The 14,496-nt window shown below is 45.2% G+C and overlaps 2 protein-coding genes across 4 annotated transcripts in view; both read left to right on the top strand.

Moving 5' to 3' along the window:
* Positions 1–14,496, top strand: part of LOC114592241 (uncharacterized) — a 42,353-nt gene that overhangs the window by 19,099 nt on the left and 8,758 nt on the right. Inside the window, 3 exon segments of the mRNA XM_077923562.1 lie at positions 7,272–7,278; positions 11,747–11,918; positions 11,921–12,021. Of these exon segments, the coding sequence (XP_077779688.1) occupies positions 7,272–7,278; positions 11,747–11,918; positions 11,921–12,021 (280 nt within the window).
* LOC144326214 (uncharacterized) lies at positions 3,706–7,957 on the top strand. Of its 3 annotated transcripts, none has more exons than XM_077922669.1 (3): positions 3,706–4,244; positions 5,521–5,886; positions 6,377–7,957. In XM_077922669.1, the coding sequence occupies exons 1-3, from the start codon at positions 3,899–3,901 to the stop codon at positions 6,490–6,492; spliced, it is 828 nt and encodes a 275-aa protein (XP_077778795.1). In that variant the 5' UTR covers positions 3,706–3,898; the 3' UTR covers positions 6,493–7,957. The 3 variants fall into 3 exon arrangements, with proteins under 3 accessions (XP_077778795.1, XP_077778793.1, XP_077778796.1); XM_077922670.1 differs by having other exon boundaries at positions 3,751–4,244; positions 5,521–5,843; positions 6,377–7,919; XM_077922667.1 differs by having other exon boundaries at positions 3,713–4,244; positions 5,521–7,957.

Here is a 14,496-nt window from a genome sequence, read left to right as displayed (position 1 = left end):
TGCAGACGATGAGCTGCATGACATACCACTTTACAAAAATTATAAACTAGAATACAAACAGTAATGAAAAAGAGTACATACCCCATCTTATTTCGAAGGAATGTATGTAAATGAAAATACCAAATGCTATGGAACAGTGCACATGTAATAATGTTGTCACTGCTACTAACAATATTTTTTGAAAAACATATAAAGCCAACTCCAGGTGGTGCTAATAACAAGGAGGTTGAGTTTAAAGGTAGAGTGCAAAGTAACAATACAAATACAAGGAGTCTGGGATTAAAGGAGCAGTGTAAAGTTACAGACAAAATACTTTTTGAATGTTGTCTAGATTTCTACAACTGATTTAGGGTATTTTTACGCTGCTGAATCAGGAAATGGCATCCCTTTTTCTCCATCAGGTCAGGTTTACTGTAAACAATGGTGGGCATTGATAAAGGTAAGTTCACGTAAATTGCATGTTGCTTCACCATTTTTCAAACTTCAGGGCTTGAACTTCTGTTTCTTGGAACTCCAGGAATGCTCAGCGGCAGGGAGGTCTCTCTTCAGAGTCCAACAGTAGTCAGCCATCATGACTGCGTCCCAGCGACCCTGATACCTGGTCTCCATCTCTTTCATGTCCTGATGGAGTCTCTCCCCCTGCTCGTCACTCATTCAACCCAGGTTCTCAGGAAACCGGTCCATATGTGAAAATAGGTAGTGCATCTTGACGTTCATGTTGCAGCCCAGGTTTCTGAAAGCAGTCAGCATCTTGTTGACAAGTTCTGTGTAGTCTCTGGCCTTATTGTTGCCAAGAAAGTTCATCACTACCAGAACAAATGCCTTCCACGCTTCCGGTTCCACTTTGTTCATTGAGTTTCCGAACTCTGGATCTTGGATGAGCTGATGGATCTGAGGACCGTCAAAGATGTCAGCTTTCAACTTCTCCATGGTCAATCCTGGAAAAGCCTGGCACAAGTAAGTGAAGCAGTCACCATCCTTGTCCAGAGCCTTGGTGAACTGCTTGATTAAGCCGAGCTTGATGTGCAGCGGTGGGAAGAGTATTCTGTCTCTGTCCACCAGAGGGTCATTGATGACGTTCCTTTCTTTGCAAGGCACCAATTCCTCCCGCACAGGCCGTGTAATGCTGAGCACGGTCCCTACTATCCCACATGCACAGAAAACATGGGTACTTGGTGAAGCCAGACTGTTGTCCCAACAAAAGGTTCACCATCTTCAGGTCAACACAAATAAACCACTTATGCTGATCATAACCAATTTTCTCCAGCACATACTTCACCGCTTCATAGTTCTCCTTCAGTGTATTCGAGTGAGCCAGGGGTATAGAGGCAAACTGGTTGCCATTGTGTAGCAGAACACATTTCAGTGATCGCTTGCTGCTGTCAATGAACAGTCTCCAATCTTTGGGTTCGTACTGTGGCACTCCAAGCTTGAGCAGAAGCCACGCAATATCTGCACAGTACACCAAGTCCTTCTCTTCCAAGAAAAAACGGAGGTACCATTGATGCCTGTTGCGGAAGAAGATGATGCGAGCACTGTCAGAGAGGAGGTTTTTTTCCTTCAATCTGGATGCCAACAGTTCGGCAGAGTCTTTTGACAAGCTGAAGTCGCGAACTAGATAATTCAGCTCCTTTTGGGAAAATGGATGTGGAGCATCATCTTCAATAACCACTTCTTCTTCTTCATGTCCTTCAACACTGGAGGCATCTTTGTCACTAATGTCAGGAAGTTCTCCAAAGATAGGCACTGGAATTTCATCACAATGAGCTACAGGATGACATGCTGATTGAAGATCAGGATACTTCATGGGGCGGCTGCCCCATTAACTTAGTTTTGATCCCCCAACTTTATGCTTTGCTGCACCAAGATTTCAAGGTTTTATGACTTCAAACTGATCCCTTTTCGACATAATCACCCAGAACTATCGGACCTGAATACTTCTTGTCATTAAAACAATCATTTCCAATCAAAACAATTATTCGACATGGCATTTTACCCCCACCAACTTCTTCTAAAATGCTCCACACAAGCGTAAGGTAAAGTTAAAGGTACCCCTGCCCGTACGGGCCAGTCTTGACAGACTCTGGGGTTGTGCGCTCATCTCACTCAAGAGGCCAGGGGCCAGCGCTGTCCGGAGACACTTCCGGGTCACGTGGCCAGCGTGACAAGCTGCATCTGGCAAGCCAGCGCAGCAAACAGAAACGCCGTTTACCTTCCCGCCAGTAAGCGGTCCCTATTTATCTACTTGCACCCGTGGTGCTTTCGAACTGCTAGGTTGGCAGGCGCTGGGACCGAACAGCGGGAGCGCACCCCGCCGCAGGGATTCGAACCGCCGACCTTTCGATCGGCAAGCCCTAGGCGCTGAGGCTTTTACCCACAGCGCCACCCGCGTCCCCCACACAAGCGTACATGTGAACAAAAACGTAAAAAAAGACATGTGGCCATAGCTCAAAAACTTGACCTGATTGAGCAAAACCAATGTGATTTTTGGATTCAGTGCATCAGATTCGTCCTAAATCAACTGAAAAAACACAGACAACAAAATTGTTGTTGACCAGTGAAATTAAATTTGAAACAATTAAAGTCTAACTTAGAGTTGAGACCCCCTGGATAAATGGTTTGAAACATGAAAAGAAACTGTGTTTCTTGCTGCCGTAACTGTCGCTCATAATCTTTTCCGATGCTAATTGCCTTCTGATTCACCCATAAAACTGTAAATAATAGATCTGTATCTGAATGATTATGAGAAGCAAAATGTTCTACCAGAGGTGCCTCCAAATTAGCATTATTAATACATGATCGGTGTTCACCAATCCGAACTCCCACAGCTCGAGTGGTAGAGCCTATATACAATAAATTGCCAGCTGCTGCCTTTGCTGCCTTCGTGTGTTGTGATGGCGGCAGCAGAGGCAGCAACCCTCTCATTCCACTAACAAAAGGAACCTCTGAAGCCTGGTGCTGGGCTGGCTCTCTCCACCATCCCTCCACTTCAGGGGTCAGCAACCTGCGGCTCCGGAGCCGCATGCGGCTCTTTAACGCCTTTGCCGCGGCTCCGGGGCGGAGGCGAGGGGAGGAGGCGCATTCTCCGCAAAACCATTTCCGAGCTAGAGAGGAGAGGGGGTTGCGGGCTAACCCCTCCCACACTCCACTCGCGGGCGCTGGCCTTTTGCCCCCGCGAGAACAGGGGAATCCTCGGGCGTGCCTGCAACCCTGCCCGCCAATCGGCGGGGCCGCGTGGCCTAGCCCATTTAAGGCCAGGCACGACCGGGGACCGCCCTCTTTGCCCCGTTCTAGCTCGCACCCTCTCCCTTCCTTCCCCTCGCGGTGTGTGGGATTCCACTCCCGGCAGTCCTTCTCTGCCGTCCTCGCTGCTCCCCCCCCCGCTTTTCTCCCTCTAGCCTCCTCTAGGCATGGGTTGAAGCTGCGGCGTCCATTTCTTTAAAGGGCACCGATAAGGGAAAATCGTCGGCGCCATCTTTGTGGGGGCACGTGGGAGTCGCGGGAGCGGCTATTTTGGTTGAGGGCTGTAAGCAGGCTGCATTGAAAGGGGGCATGTAAGCTGGTCACTGTTTTGAAGGGGAGTGAAGAACACACACTCAAAAAAAGGTAACTTGTTAATTTAATGTTTATTTCTATGAGGAGGTATAATTCTGAGGGGTCAAACAAAAAAATAATAAAAAAGTGTCAAAAAAGTTATTTTAAAATGACGTGGATGAAATTGGGCCCTCATTATTAATTATTATTTACATCAGGCACTGATTATAATTTATGGTACACTGGGGCCCTGATTAATTTTCTATGGCATTTTTGGGCATTGATTATTGGGCATAGCAAATTTTGCTATGGGGCCCTCTGATTTCTAATTACGTCCCTCTTTTGGACCCCCGGTAGGCCAGCCATGGATAAAAGCAAGAAAAGAAAAATTTCTGAAGAAAACAGAATGTTTAATGATAAATGGACAGAATCATTTGCCTTCTCTACTGACAAGACTGGTTTACCAGTATGCTTAATATGTGGTGAGAAATTTGCAAACAACAAAAAGTCAAATATTGCAAGACATTTCCAGAATAAACACACAGCCTTTGCTGAAAAATATCCAGATGGAGATGAGAGACGAAAAAAAGCCATTGCAGAACTTATGAGGAAGGTTGATAGGAGCAAAAATAATTTCAAGAATTGGGTGAAGTCTGCAAATTCCACAACATATGCTAGTTTTGTAGCCGCTCAGGAAATAGTCAAGCACGGTAAGCCGTTCACAGTGTTATATTTGTTTTAAATGTCGCAATGGTTTTGCGGCTCCCAGTTGTTGTTTTTTCTTCGGAAACGGGTCCAAGTGGCTCTTTTTGTCTTAAAGGTTGCAGACCCCTGCTCCACTTGGATACCCACTCACACACACACAGAGAGAGACCCATGCACCCTCTTGCCTTCCCTCACGTTGCGCACTGCCCCCAAGCTCAACTTGCCCTCTTGGTCAGGCTGCCGAGAGGGGGGAGGGGGGCTTCTGCTGGGCCAGAGCCGCTTCTCTTCCGGGCAACACCCCCCTCCACACCACATCCCTTTTCTGTTCCGAGCGGCTGTGTTGCAGGGCCCCCGGGTAACATATAAATACCCTCTATTTAAAACTTTTTCTTATCAGGCGATCATCGAAATTTTTATTTATAGACATATTACTGACATATTTTTTAGCTGCTTTTGGGGGGCCCTCCTCACCTGTGCCCCTAGTGGGTGCTTTCCTCGCTGTCCCCTAACTATGGCCCTGACCCCAATCACTGCAGCCTGTGTGGGAAAGCCTTGAGGAGCTCACTGTGTGCAAGGGGGCTTTCCCAGGAGAGAAGCTGTACTGGTGCTCCAAGGGCAGGAAGAGCTTTGGCTGGAAATCATTGCTCACTTCACACAAAAGGATCCACATGGGGAAGAAGCCATACAGGTGCTCTGAGTGCAGGAAGAGCTTGGGGGTCAGAATCCACACAGGTGAGAGAAACCTTCCCATTGCCCTGACTGCAGTTAGAGCTTCAGCCAGGTAGCCCCTCTCTCCTGACACACGGGAGAACCCACACGAGGAGAGGGGGAGAAGAAGGATCTGAAATATTTTCCTTGAAGCTTGAATTGGTTTTTATTTTTTTATTTGTTTTATTTGATGTGTTGTGAAGCGCTTTGAGGCTTTTTCTTTAAAATATAAAGCGGTATAGAAATGAAATGAATAATAAGGATAATTTCATTGCCAAAAGTAAAAAATGGCACCTCGGCATTCCATTGTGGCGACCGTAGCCTAGGTTTAAGGTGCCATTTAGCAAGTAACTGATAGATATCTGAGTTTTTAATTCTGCCATGGAAGGATGCCATCAGCAGGGCTTCCTCTCCCACTAATAAGGCTGAAGGGGGCTGAAGCACAAGATGGCGGTTGTGGAGCCTTGGTTTCCAGTATTTTCTTTTGATCGCTCTTGATAATAATTATAGTATCACTCCCGGCCCCCCATGAATAAATCCAGTTAACCGCTCCACCTGTTTCTTTGTTGTTAGATCATTTGGTTGCAATGCCGTCACACAAGAAGAGGAAGAAAGATTTGGAGTGCCACATTTTCAATAAGAAATGGACACATGACTATTTCTTTGTGGAGCTGAAAGGCATGCCCGTGTGCCTCATTTGTGGTGAGGCCCTCTCCATCCTGAAGAAAGCCAACCTGCAGAGGCACCACAGGACGAAGCACATTCAGTACGAGGAGTTCCAAGGGCAGCTGCGCGAGGAGAAGGTGAAGGCGCTGAAAATGGACCTGCACGCCCAGCAAGGCATCGCCCCGGAACCAAGGAAGGAAATGGACAGCGTGGAGCAAGCCAGCTTCGTGGTGAGCGAGCTGGTCTCCAAAAAGCTTCGCCCGCTCTCCAGAGGTGAGCTGGTGAAGGAGTGCATTGTGGCCACCGCCGCTCTCTTGGCCCCAGAGAAGCTGAAGCTCTTTGAGAGCGTGAGCTTCTCTCGCAGGAGGGGCCCAGCTCACAGCAAGAACTCGACTCGGGGAATGGAGGGGTCGCTTGCAAGGGGCCCCCGATTACCAGAGGTGAACTTGGAAAGCCAGCTGCTAGCGGCCACATTGTTGATGCCGCCAGGCAAAAGTGAGCTTGAAAAAGAAACACAGCCGCAAGTGTCACACTGAAAAGCTGCTGAGTTGAATGTTTATCATTATTTTATATATATTCACGTCTTTATTTTTTTCTTAAGTTCTTCATCATCAGAATTTTATCATTCGTACGCCACCCATCTAACTGCGTTGCCCTACTACTCTGGGTGGCTTCCAACAAAATATTAGAAACACAAGAGCCCTCAAACAGTAAAATCTTCAGCTGTGAAGTTATATAATTTTTACATTTTTTTATCTTGCAGATTATAGAAGATGGTTCTGGAATTGGTTGGCTCCGCCTAACACTTCCTCTTGCTCTGCCAAGCAATGGGCATCAATCCCCACTGCTTCTGTTTGGACCCCACTCCCCACAAAATAGATTTTTCCAATGGGTCACTGGCCTTTCATTTAACAAATAACGAAAGGTTCCCCACGGCAGAGTGTTTAAGTGTAGGCTGGTGCCAAAGGTAGAGGCAAATGGTTGCAATGTATTAACCTATATTGCTTGGTTATATTCCTTTTTTTCTTCCGTGACTGACTTTCAAGAAATCGACCCGGTGGTGAGGCAGGGATTGGGTGATCTTTCCTCTTTGAGGCACAGTTTGTTCCTTTGTACGTTCAAACATGAAAAGTAAAAGTGGGCCAGCACGACAAAATGGTTACAGAATATTTACCTGGCGAAAGGCTGGCATCCTGTGGCCCCTTCAGATGTTGTTAGATTTCAACTCACGTCTTCCCTGGCATTGGCCATCCTGGCTGGGACTCATGGGAGCTGGAGTCCAATGATCTCTGAAGGACTACAGGTTTCCCTATGTCTTGGTCCACAAATGCCAGGGACAATTCAAATCCCTCCTCAGTCGTGAAGCCGATTGGGCGACTTAAAGCTGGTCACCATCTTCATGTGAAACCTCCCTCGCAGGGTTGCTGTGTGTGTGAAAGCAATATATCTTGTGGTGGGCTTGATGAGGGGAGTGTGGAACAGAAATGTAATTCATAGGTAAGAAGACAGGAAATAGTTCTGAATCTGATTGAAAAGAAAGCATTCTTTGTCTCCATAAAGCATATAGCAGGGCTGGGGCCCAGGTGTTGTTGAACTCCAGTTGAAGTCCCAGCGTCTGGTTCCTCAGCCCTCTGCACTCTGTCTTTGTAAACCTCCAGCTGCCAGGTGAACAGGAACCAGCCAATGCCTCCCAGTTCAGAAACAGACTGCCAGGAACTGGGATTGCAAGTTGCCAATCTGGGAAACTTAGGCAAGCATCAACATATTCGGTTTCCATGCTTATGAATGTTGATTTAGATCAGATCGTCTGAGGTGAGGAAATATTAGGGGAAATATCTGCTTGACACCACCTTGGGATAGTTTTGACAGCAATTCGGGGAACTGGGAATATTTCTAGGTCCATCAGGGTTGATGGACCAGCAAATAGCTAGAGAGGATTAAGGAGTGTGTTGGTGGAGTGGGATTAGGCCTTGTTTCTTGTGTGGCAGATAAGAGATTCCATAGTTCTTAAGGGTGAAAATTTGCTGCCTGTCAAAATGATGCTTGAGCCTTTTTTTCCTTTCAAAAAACCAAAGCAAAACAACCCAAACATGGCAGCTTGTCTAGTCAAGCAGGAAAATATAAGGTTCATTTGTGAAGTTACCTGTTTAGCTCCGAGCTTTGTTTACATCTGTCCTTTTTAGCAAACAAATCCACATAATTGTTGGTGGCTGTCAATGTTCTTGTCAAATAGAACTAATTAAAAGTTTTTACTGTTAAAAAAAGTTGTGAAAAATACTTTCAGCTGAAGTTGCAAACACACTGATCCTGATCCCTGTACAGTCGTACCTTGGTTCTCAAATTTAATCCGTTCTGGGAGTCCGTTTGATTCCTGGAACCGTACGAGAACCAAGGCAGGAGCTTCCTGCACTCAATCAGAAGCTGTGTCGGACATTCGTCTTCCAAAACGTTCGAGTTGCAAGGCGTTTGACATTCAAGGCATGGCTGTATTACATATGCACTACAGTTGGGTTGAAACAGTTCTCTTTACACTTACCTGATTTGCACTTAATAATTTATCATAATAATTTATTATTTATACCCCACCCATCTGGCTGGGTTTCCCCAGCCACTCTGGGCGGCTTCCAACAAAATATTAAAATACAATAGTCTGTTAAACATTAAAAGCTTCCCTAAACAGGGCTGCCTTCAGATGTCTTCTAAAGGTCTGGTGGTAGTTTTTCTCTCTGACATCTGGTGGGAGGGCGTTCCACAGGGCGGGTGCCACTACCGAGAAGGCCCTCTGCCTGGTTCCCTGTAACTTGGCTTCTCGCAGGGAGGGAATCACCAGAATGCCCTCAGCGTGGACCTCAGTGTTTGGGCAGAACAATGGGGGTGGAGAGGCTCCTTCAGGTATACTGGATCGAGGCCGTTTAGGGCTTTCTAAAGGTCAGTGCCAACACATTGAATTGTGCTCAGAAACGTACTGGGAGCCAATGTAGATCTTTCAAGACTGGTGTTATGTGGTGCCAAGGGTGGAGAAATTAATACCTGGGGGGGCCAATTGCACATGTGGTCTGTGGTCCTCAGAATCCACCCCATCCCCTTCCATGGCTCTGCTTCGCACCTTAGCCAGCCGGGATGTGCCTTTAAATTCTGGACAATGCCTCCTCCTCGCCTGGATGGAGGGGAGAGCGTTGTGTGTGCATTTGTATCTCAGATATATCCTTCCCATACAAGGCAAAACTGTTCAAGCTATGGTACTACATCTTTTTTTGCTTTAAAAAGAAAGTATTGAAAGAAGGGTTGTTTTAAAAATTTATTGCTTTATTTTTCACAACTTAATGCAAAGAAAACAACTTCCCCTTTTTCCAGCCAGTGTGGTGTAGTGGTTAAGAGTGGTAGTCTTGTAATGTGGTTCGTGTCCCCGCTCCTCCACATGCAGCTGCTGGGTGACCTTGGGCTAGTCACACTTCTCTGGAGTCTCTCAGCCTCACTCAACTCACAGAGTACAGTGGTACATACGCTTCAGGTTACATACGCTTCAGGTTACAGACTCCGCTAACCCAGAAATAGTACCTCGGGTTAAGAACTTTGCTTCAGGATGAGAACAGAAATCGTGTGGCGGCGGCACAGTAGCAGCGGGAGGCCCCATTAGCCAAAGTGGTGCTTCAGGTTAAGAACGGACCTCTGGAACAAATTAAGTACGTAACCAGAGGTACCACTGTATTTAACAACAAGTACTTGAAAGACCAAACCGCGATGTAGCTGTGCTCTTTTCCATCCCTTTCCAAGAATTGCAACAATCTGTTCCTCCAATTGGTTCTCCCTTCACTGCAGTCAACTGAAGGCAACCGACTATGCCCTGTTGGCCCCGATCTTTCTCACTGCCAATGAAAATGAATGAATAGAAAGAGAACCTATGCATGTGTCACCGACACAAAAACTTTGGATATGCACTCTGTAAAATAATGAAAGTTTACTTCCCCCTCCCCCCCTCTATCCCCACTTCTCAACTCCCCAACCTTATACTTTATGCAACATTATAGTCAGTCTGTGTGTGAATTTTGATGATCTCCAAAGTAACAGAGTAGCTTATAGCTAAGAAGCAAAATAGCTGTTCTAGGTGATAGTTCCTTTTTACAGACTACAATGTCCAGACTCTTGGTATTCAAAAGAACCTTACTTTCATAAACATATAACCGAGAAAAATATATTTACAATCTCATGCTTATTCAAACACGGGCATGTTCTCACTTGAATTGTCTTACAGTTTCTTACAAAAGGTTTTTACTTTCACCTCAGCAGTAATTCTGTTTTTGAACTTTTGAGCAGTAATTTTGATCAGCATTTCGTGATCTTCCACTGTTTCACTTCAGACAGATCACACTGACACACGATAGTATCCTGAGACATCTCTCTCAGCAGCACTTCTCCCTCATGCACAGAGAGAGAAAAGAACAGAAAAGCAGTTAAAAACAACAGTTACTGGAATAACAGTCTAGTCTCAACAGAATGGAATGCCTCCCTCATGTGACTAACACACATGAGGGCTACTGTCAAAGGAAACTCCATCTTAAAACATTCTCATTTATGGAAATTAAACCATCATCCTTAGCACTTTCCCCAGACTTAGAGAAACCAGCGAGCCTTAAAACTAGGAGAGCAAAAAGCCCAAAGACAGAGGGCACTTAGCGGCACCCACAGAGGAGATGATTATGATGATAGCTCCATTGATGTCAGTGAGCTTATTCTGAATAAAACAACCCATTGCTTTGTAGACCTCAGATCTCCAGAGGAGGAAATAAGGGGATTTGTGTCAGGGAACAGCTTCCAAACCCTGCTGCCAATGCATTCTCCTCCTAGCTACACTTGCTATTCACAGTTCATTGTCTTCTGGATCAGTGCCTTAATCTTTTGTAGATTCTGTATATCAGAGCATAGCCATTGAGGTGTCCCCAGATGTTGGTGTCCAGTTCCCATCAGTTTCAGCCAGCAGGGATGACAGTCAAGGATGATGGAAGCTGTAATCTGGAGCTCACCACCTGGACTCTGCTGCCCTATATCCTTCCCATTGAAAGAAATGTGAAAATAAATTTTGGACGCTATAGATTTATCCTGGTCTGGTGCATGCAATGTCTTTTGTTTTGCAGCTGTGTGATTTGTGCTCATATTGTATAGTGGTGGCCATTGGCTATAAACAATAAAATTTATAGATACAGTAGATTGAACTGCAAAAAATAAGTAATAAAATAATAAAACGATTATTATTATTTTTGGTCCTCACTCCCAAATGGTCTGTGTGTTTTTGGTTATATTGTGCTTTTGGTTATATTGGGGGTGGGGGGTGGAGAAGTATGAAGGCCAAAACTGCTCCCCTCCTCTGCTAAATGGATGCAGGAGACCAGAGGCAGCGAATGAAAAAGCAGGGAAAGACAAAAAGCAGGGAAAGACAAGAAATGCTGGAGGGAATGGAGTTATCCAACCCACGGGCCCTCTGAAGGCAATCCTGTATAGGAAAGTTTTTTTAGGAAGGAAGTCTAAACAGAGTTAAATTTGAGAAAATTAGGATAAGATTGTATATTCGTGTTGAAAAATTAATAAAAATTATTTTTTTAAAAAGGAAAGTTTTTTAATGTTTAATGGTTTATTATGTTTTTTATATATGTTGGAAACTTCCCAGAGTGGCTGGGGCAACGTAATAAGATGTGCGGTGTATAAATAGGAAAATTATAGTTATGGAATGGGATGTCCCTATTTTCATCAGACAAATGTTGGAGGGTTTGGAAAGGTTGGTTGCTGGAGCTAAGTGATTGCATGATCCCAACCAGCAGAGCTGGGAACTGGACTGCCTCCTCCAGCTACCCATTCGGGCTGCAGGCATAGCTGTCAACCTTCCCTTTTTTGCCGGAAATTCCCTTATTCCAGTGCCATTTCCCGCTGCTATCCCGGATTGTTAGATATCCTGTAGACTGTCCCAGGGAAAGGAGAGGCTGCTGATCCCTTATTTTCAAATCTGAAAATTGACAGCTGTGGCTGCAGGGTGGCATCGTCCCAGCTTTCTGGAAATATTTGCTGATGAGGTAACCAGTGAGGTAACCAGTGACTGCACATCGGATCACAAGGAGACTTATTTGTGCAACATTCTGGATAGCATATAAAATGCCAGGTAGATTCCAATGATACAATAAATTTTGAGGGACAGAGCAAGGGGGCGCATCCAGCCTCGCAGCCTCCCAGGGCCCAACCCACAGCCAGCGAGCTCCGATGCTCAGAGAGGCAGGAAACGGGGCCAGCCAGGGGGACTCGAGAGCGGCTGCACTTTCCTGTCCCCCGCCGAGGAGAGCGGAGGAGCAGCGGCCCGTGGCCTGGCGAGTTTCCCCGGAGAGGAGCCGGATTCCGGTGCAGGGACGGAGCGAGGAGTCCGAGGTGCAGGAGGCGGGGGGGGGGGAGGAGGAAGGGGAGAGCAGGTGGGCCTGGCAGGATCAGGCCCCGAGTAGAGCCAGAGGCTGCAGGAAGGGGAAGGGGCGCAGCTGAGGGGCAGGGCATCTGCAGGAGGGCACAGGGGCAAACATCTCTGGCTCAGGCTGGCACGGACCCTGCCGGAGACCCTGGGGAGCTGCTCCCTTCAGTCCTGAGCTCAAGGGGCAGAATGAGGGGTCCAAGGCAGCTGCTGCTTCGCGGTGGACGATGCATATAGTCGCTCACAGATCAGCGGCGTACCTGGGGCTTTTGCCTCCCCTGTCCCTGTCCCTCAGCAGGGAGCCCCGTCCTCTTCCACGGTCCTCCCCACGGGGGAGAGGGAAGGGGAGGCGGGGGGAAAGGAAGAGCAGTGCAGCTCGGAAGGGGGCTCTTACTGTGCAGCCCCCTGACACCCTTTGCAGGCCACTACTCCTGCCCCCCTTCCTCTGCCAGTGCCATTGATGAACCTATCGCCCTCCTTCATGAATTGGTCGCCTTCTAAAGCACTCTTAGCCGCCACCACCATCACTGCATCTTGTGGCAATGATGTGCATCAGATTCATTTAGCAAGGAAATGGCTTCTTTTGTCTTCCCCAAATCAAGGTACGCTGTGCCTACACATGGAGGCTCTGTTGATCTGTCACAGCTAATAAAACAGCTGATAGATCTATACTGCAGAGAATGCATCTGATCTTTTCCCAAGCTGTCAAAGCTAGTGACCTCTTGTGTCTGCGTGCAAATCAGTGAGACTTATTTATTCATTAATTGTTTTATTTCCACCTTCCTCAGTAATACAGCTGAGTTTTCAGATGAAGGCTGAGGGTTGAAGTGGGTGACGGTTTAGAGAATGCAGAAGAAAGGAGGATTCTTAAGATGTGTGGCATATGGAAATGAATTAATGATAATAAAAAGTTGAAGACAGTATTGTAAAAGACTGAGGAAGGCGAAATTGAAATTAGCTATTCATGTTCAGATTATTACTCATTTCATTTCTATACTGCTTCATATTTCTAAATTTTTTAAATAATAAATTTTATTAAAATTTTCACAATATCTCCAATCATACAATTTCCAAATCACATATTTTGACTTTTTGAACCTCCCTCAGCTCCTCTGACAATCATCCGTAATTAAATTTCTACCTTCACATTCCTTAATTATAGTATAGCCTTCAAGTAAAATCTTTCTATCCTCGTTTACATTCTTGCAATATTCCTTATTTTTTTCACAAAGCTTCTTTAAAACACACTAGCGTTGTTTGTTCCTCACATACACTCTTCAAATATTCTCTGAATTTCCCCCAGTCCTCTAGGAACTTGTGGTCTCTTTGAAGTCTGATTTTTCCGGTTAATTTATCTAGTTTTGCGTAATTTGTTAGTTTTGTTCTCCATTCTTCCAAAGTTGGTAATTCTTCTTGTTTCCATTTTTGGGCCATCAATGTTCTCACTGCTGTTATTGCGTACTGAAAGAGTTTACAGTCCCTCTTATTTATTTCATTTCTAGTTATTCCCAGTAGGAAGGTTTCTGGTTTCTTTACAAAGCTATATTTCAGCATTTTCTTTAACTCATTATATATCATTTCCCAGAACCCCTTCACTTTCTTACCCTCCCACCACATATGAATAAAAGTACCCTCTTTCTCTTTACATTTCCAACATTTGTTACAGGTTTTATACATTTTTGCCAATTTAACTGGTGTTATATACCATCTGTATACCATTTTCATAACATTTTCTTTTAACATAGTACATGCTGTAAACTTCAGATTTTCATTCCATATTTTTTGCCAGTCTTCCATATCAATGCTATACCCTAAATCTCTGGCCCAGTGAATCATTACAGATTTAACTTCCTCATCCATTGTGTGCCATTCCAATAATATTTTATACATTTTTGAGATTATCTTACAATCATTGTTAACAATTTCCGTTTGAAATTTCGAATCTTTTTCTTTATACCCTTTTTCTTTCACATCCTTTTTAAACATATCATTTATCTGGTAGTAGTGCAGCCAATCAAATACATGTTCTTTTACTTGCTCGTATGGCTTCAAGAAAAAAAATCTAATTAGTAATTAGAGAGAAATCTCATTGCAGTTTGTGTCCATAGGATGTTGAGAATATTAACTCTGTAGATCCAGGAGTTCTCTCCTCCTGATAGTCTTAGATTTGATTGTTCTTTCCGATAGTACAGGAGGAATGAAACATTTATGGGCTTAAAGCTGCATTAATTCTGGAGGCCACATTCCAGTGAGCTTTGAGGCCAATGTATGCACATGCATGCGCACACAGAAAAGATATGCAGACCATAAAGTCACATGCACACACTCACCAGAGGTGCTGCACACACTCACCAGACATGCCATCTAGCATACATACAAGTCTTGCAAACACAATCAGCATGTTTAGACCTTCCAACCCCAGTCTTGGGGGGAGGAGGAAT

The sequence above is a fragment of the Podarcis muralis genome, chromosome 2 (genome assembly GCF_964188315.1).
Source record: "Podarcis muralis chromosome 2, rPodMur119.hap1.1, whole genome shotgun sequence".
In the NCBI taxonomy this organism is placed as follows: Eukaryota; Metazoa; Chordata; class Lepidosauria; order Squamata; family Lacertidae; genus Podarcis; species Podarcis muralis.
This window is presented reverse-complemented; position numbering and strand designations above follow the sequence as displayed.

Coding starts and splice junctions, on each gene's coding strand:
- LOC144326214 (XM_077922667.1), top strand. CDS start 3,899: ATGGATAAAAGCAAGAAAAGAAAAATTTCTGAAGAAAACAGAATGTTT. Junction 4,245..5,520: donor TCAGGAAATAGTCAAGCACG/GTAAGCCGTTCA, acceptor CTTTGTTGTTAG/ATCATTTGGTTGCAATGCCG.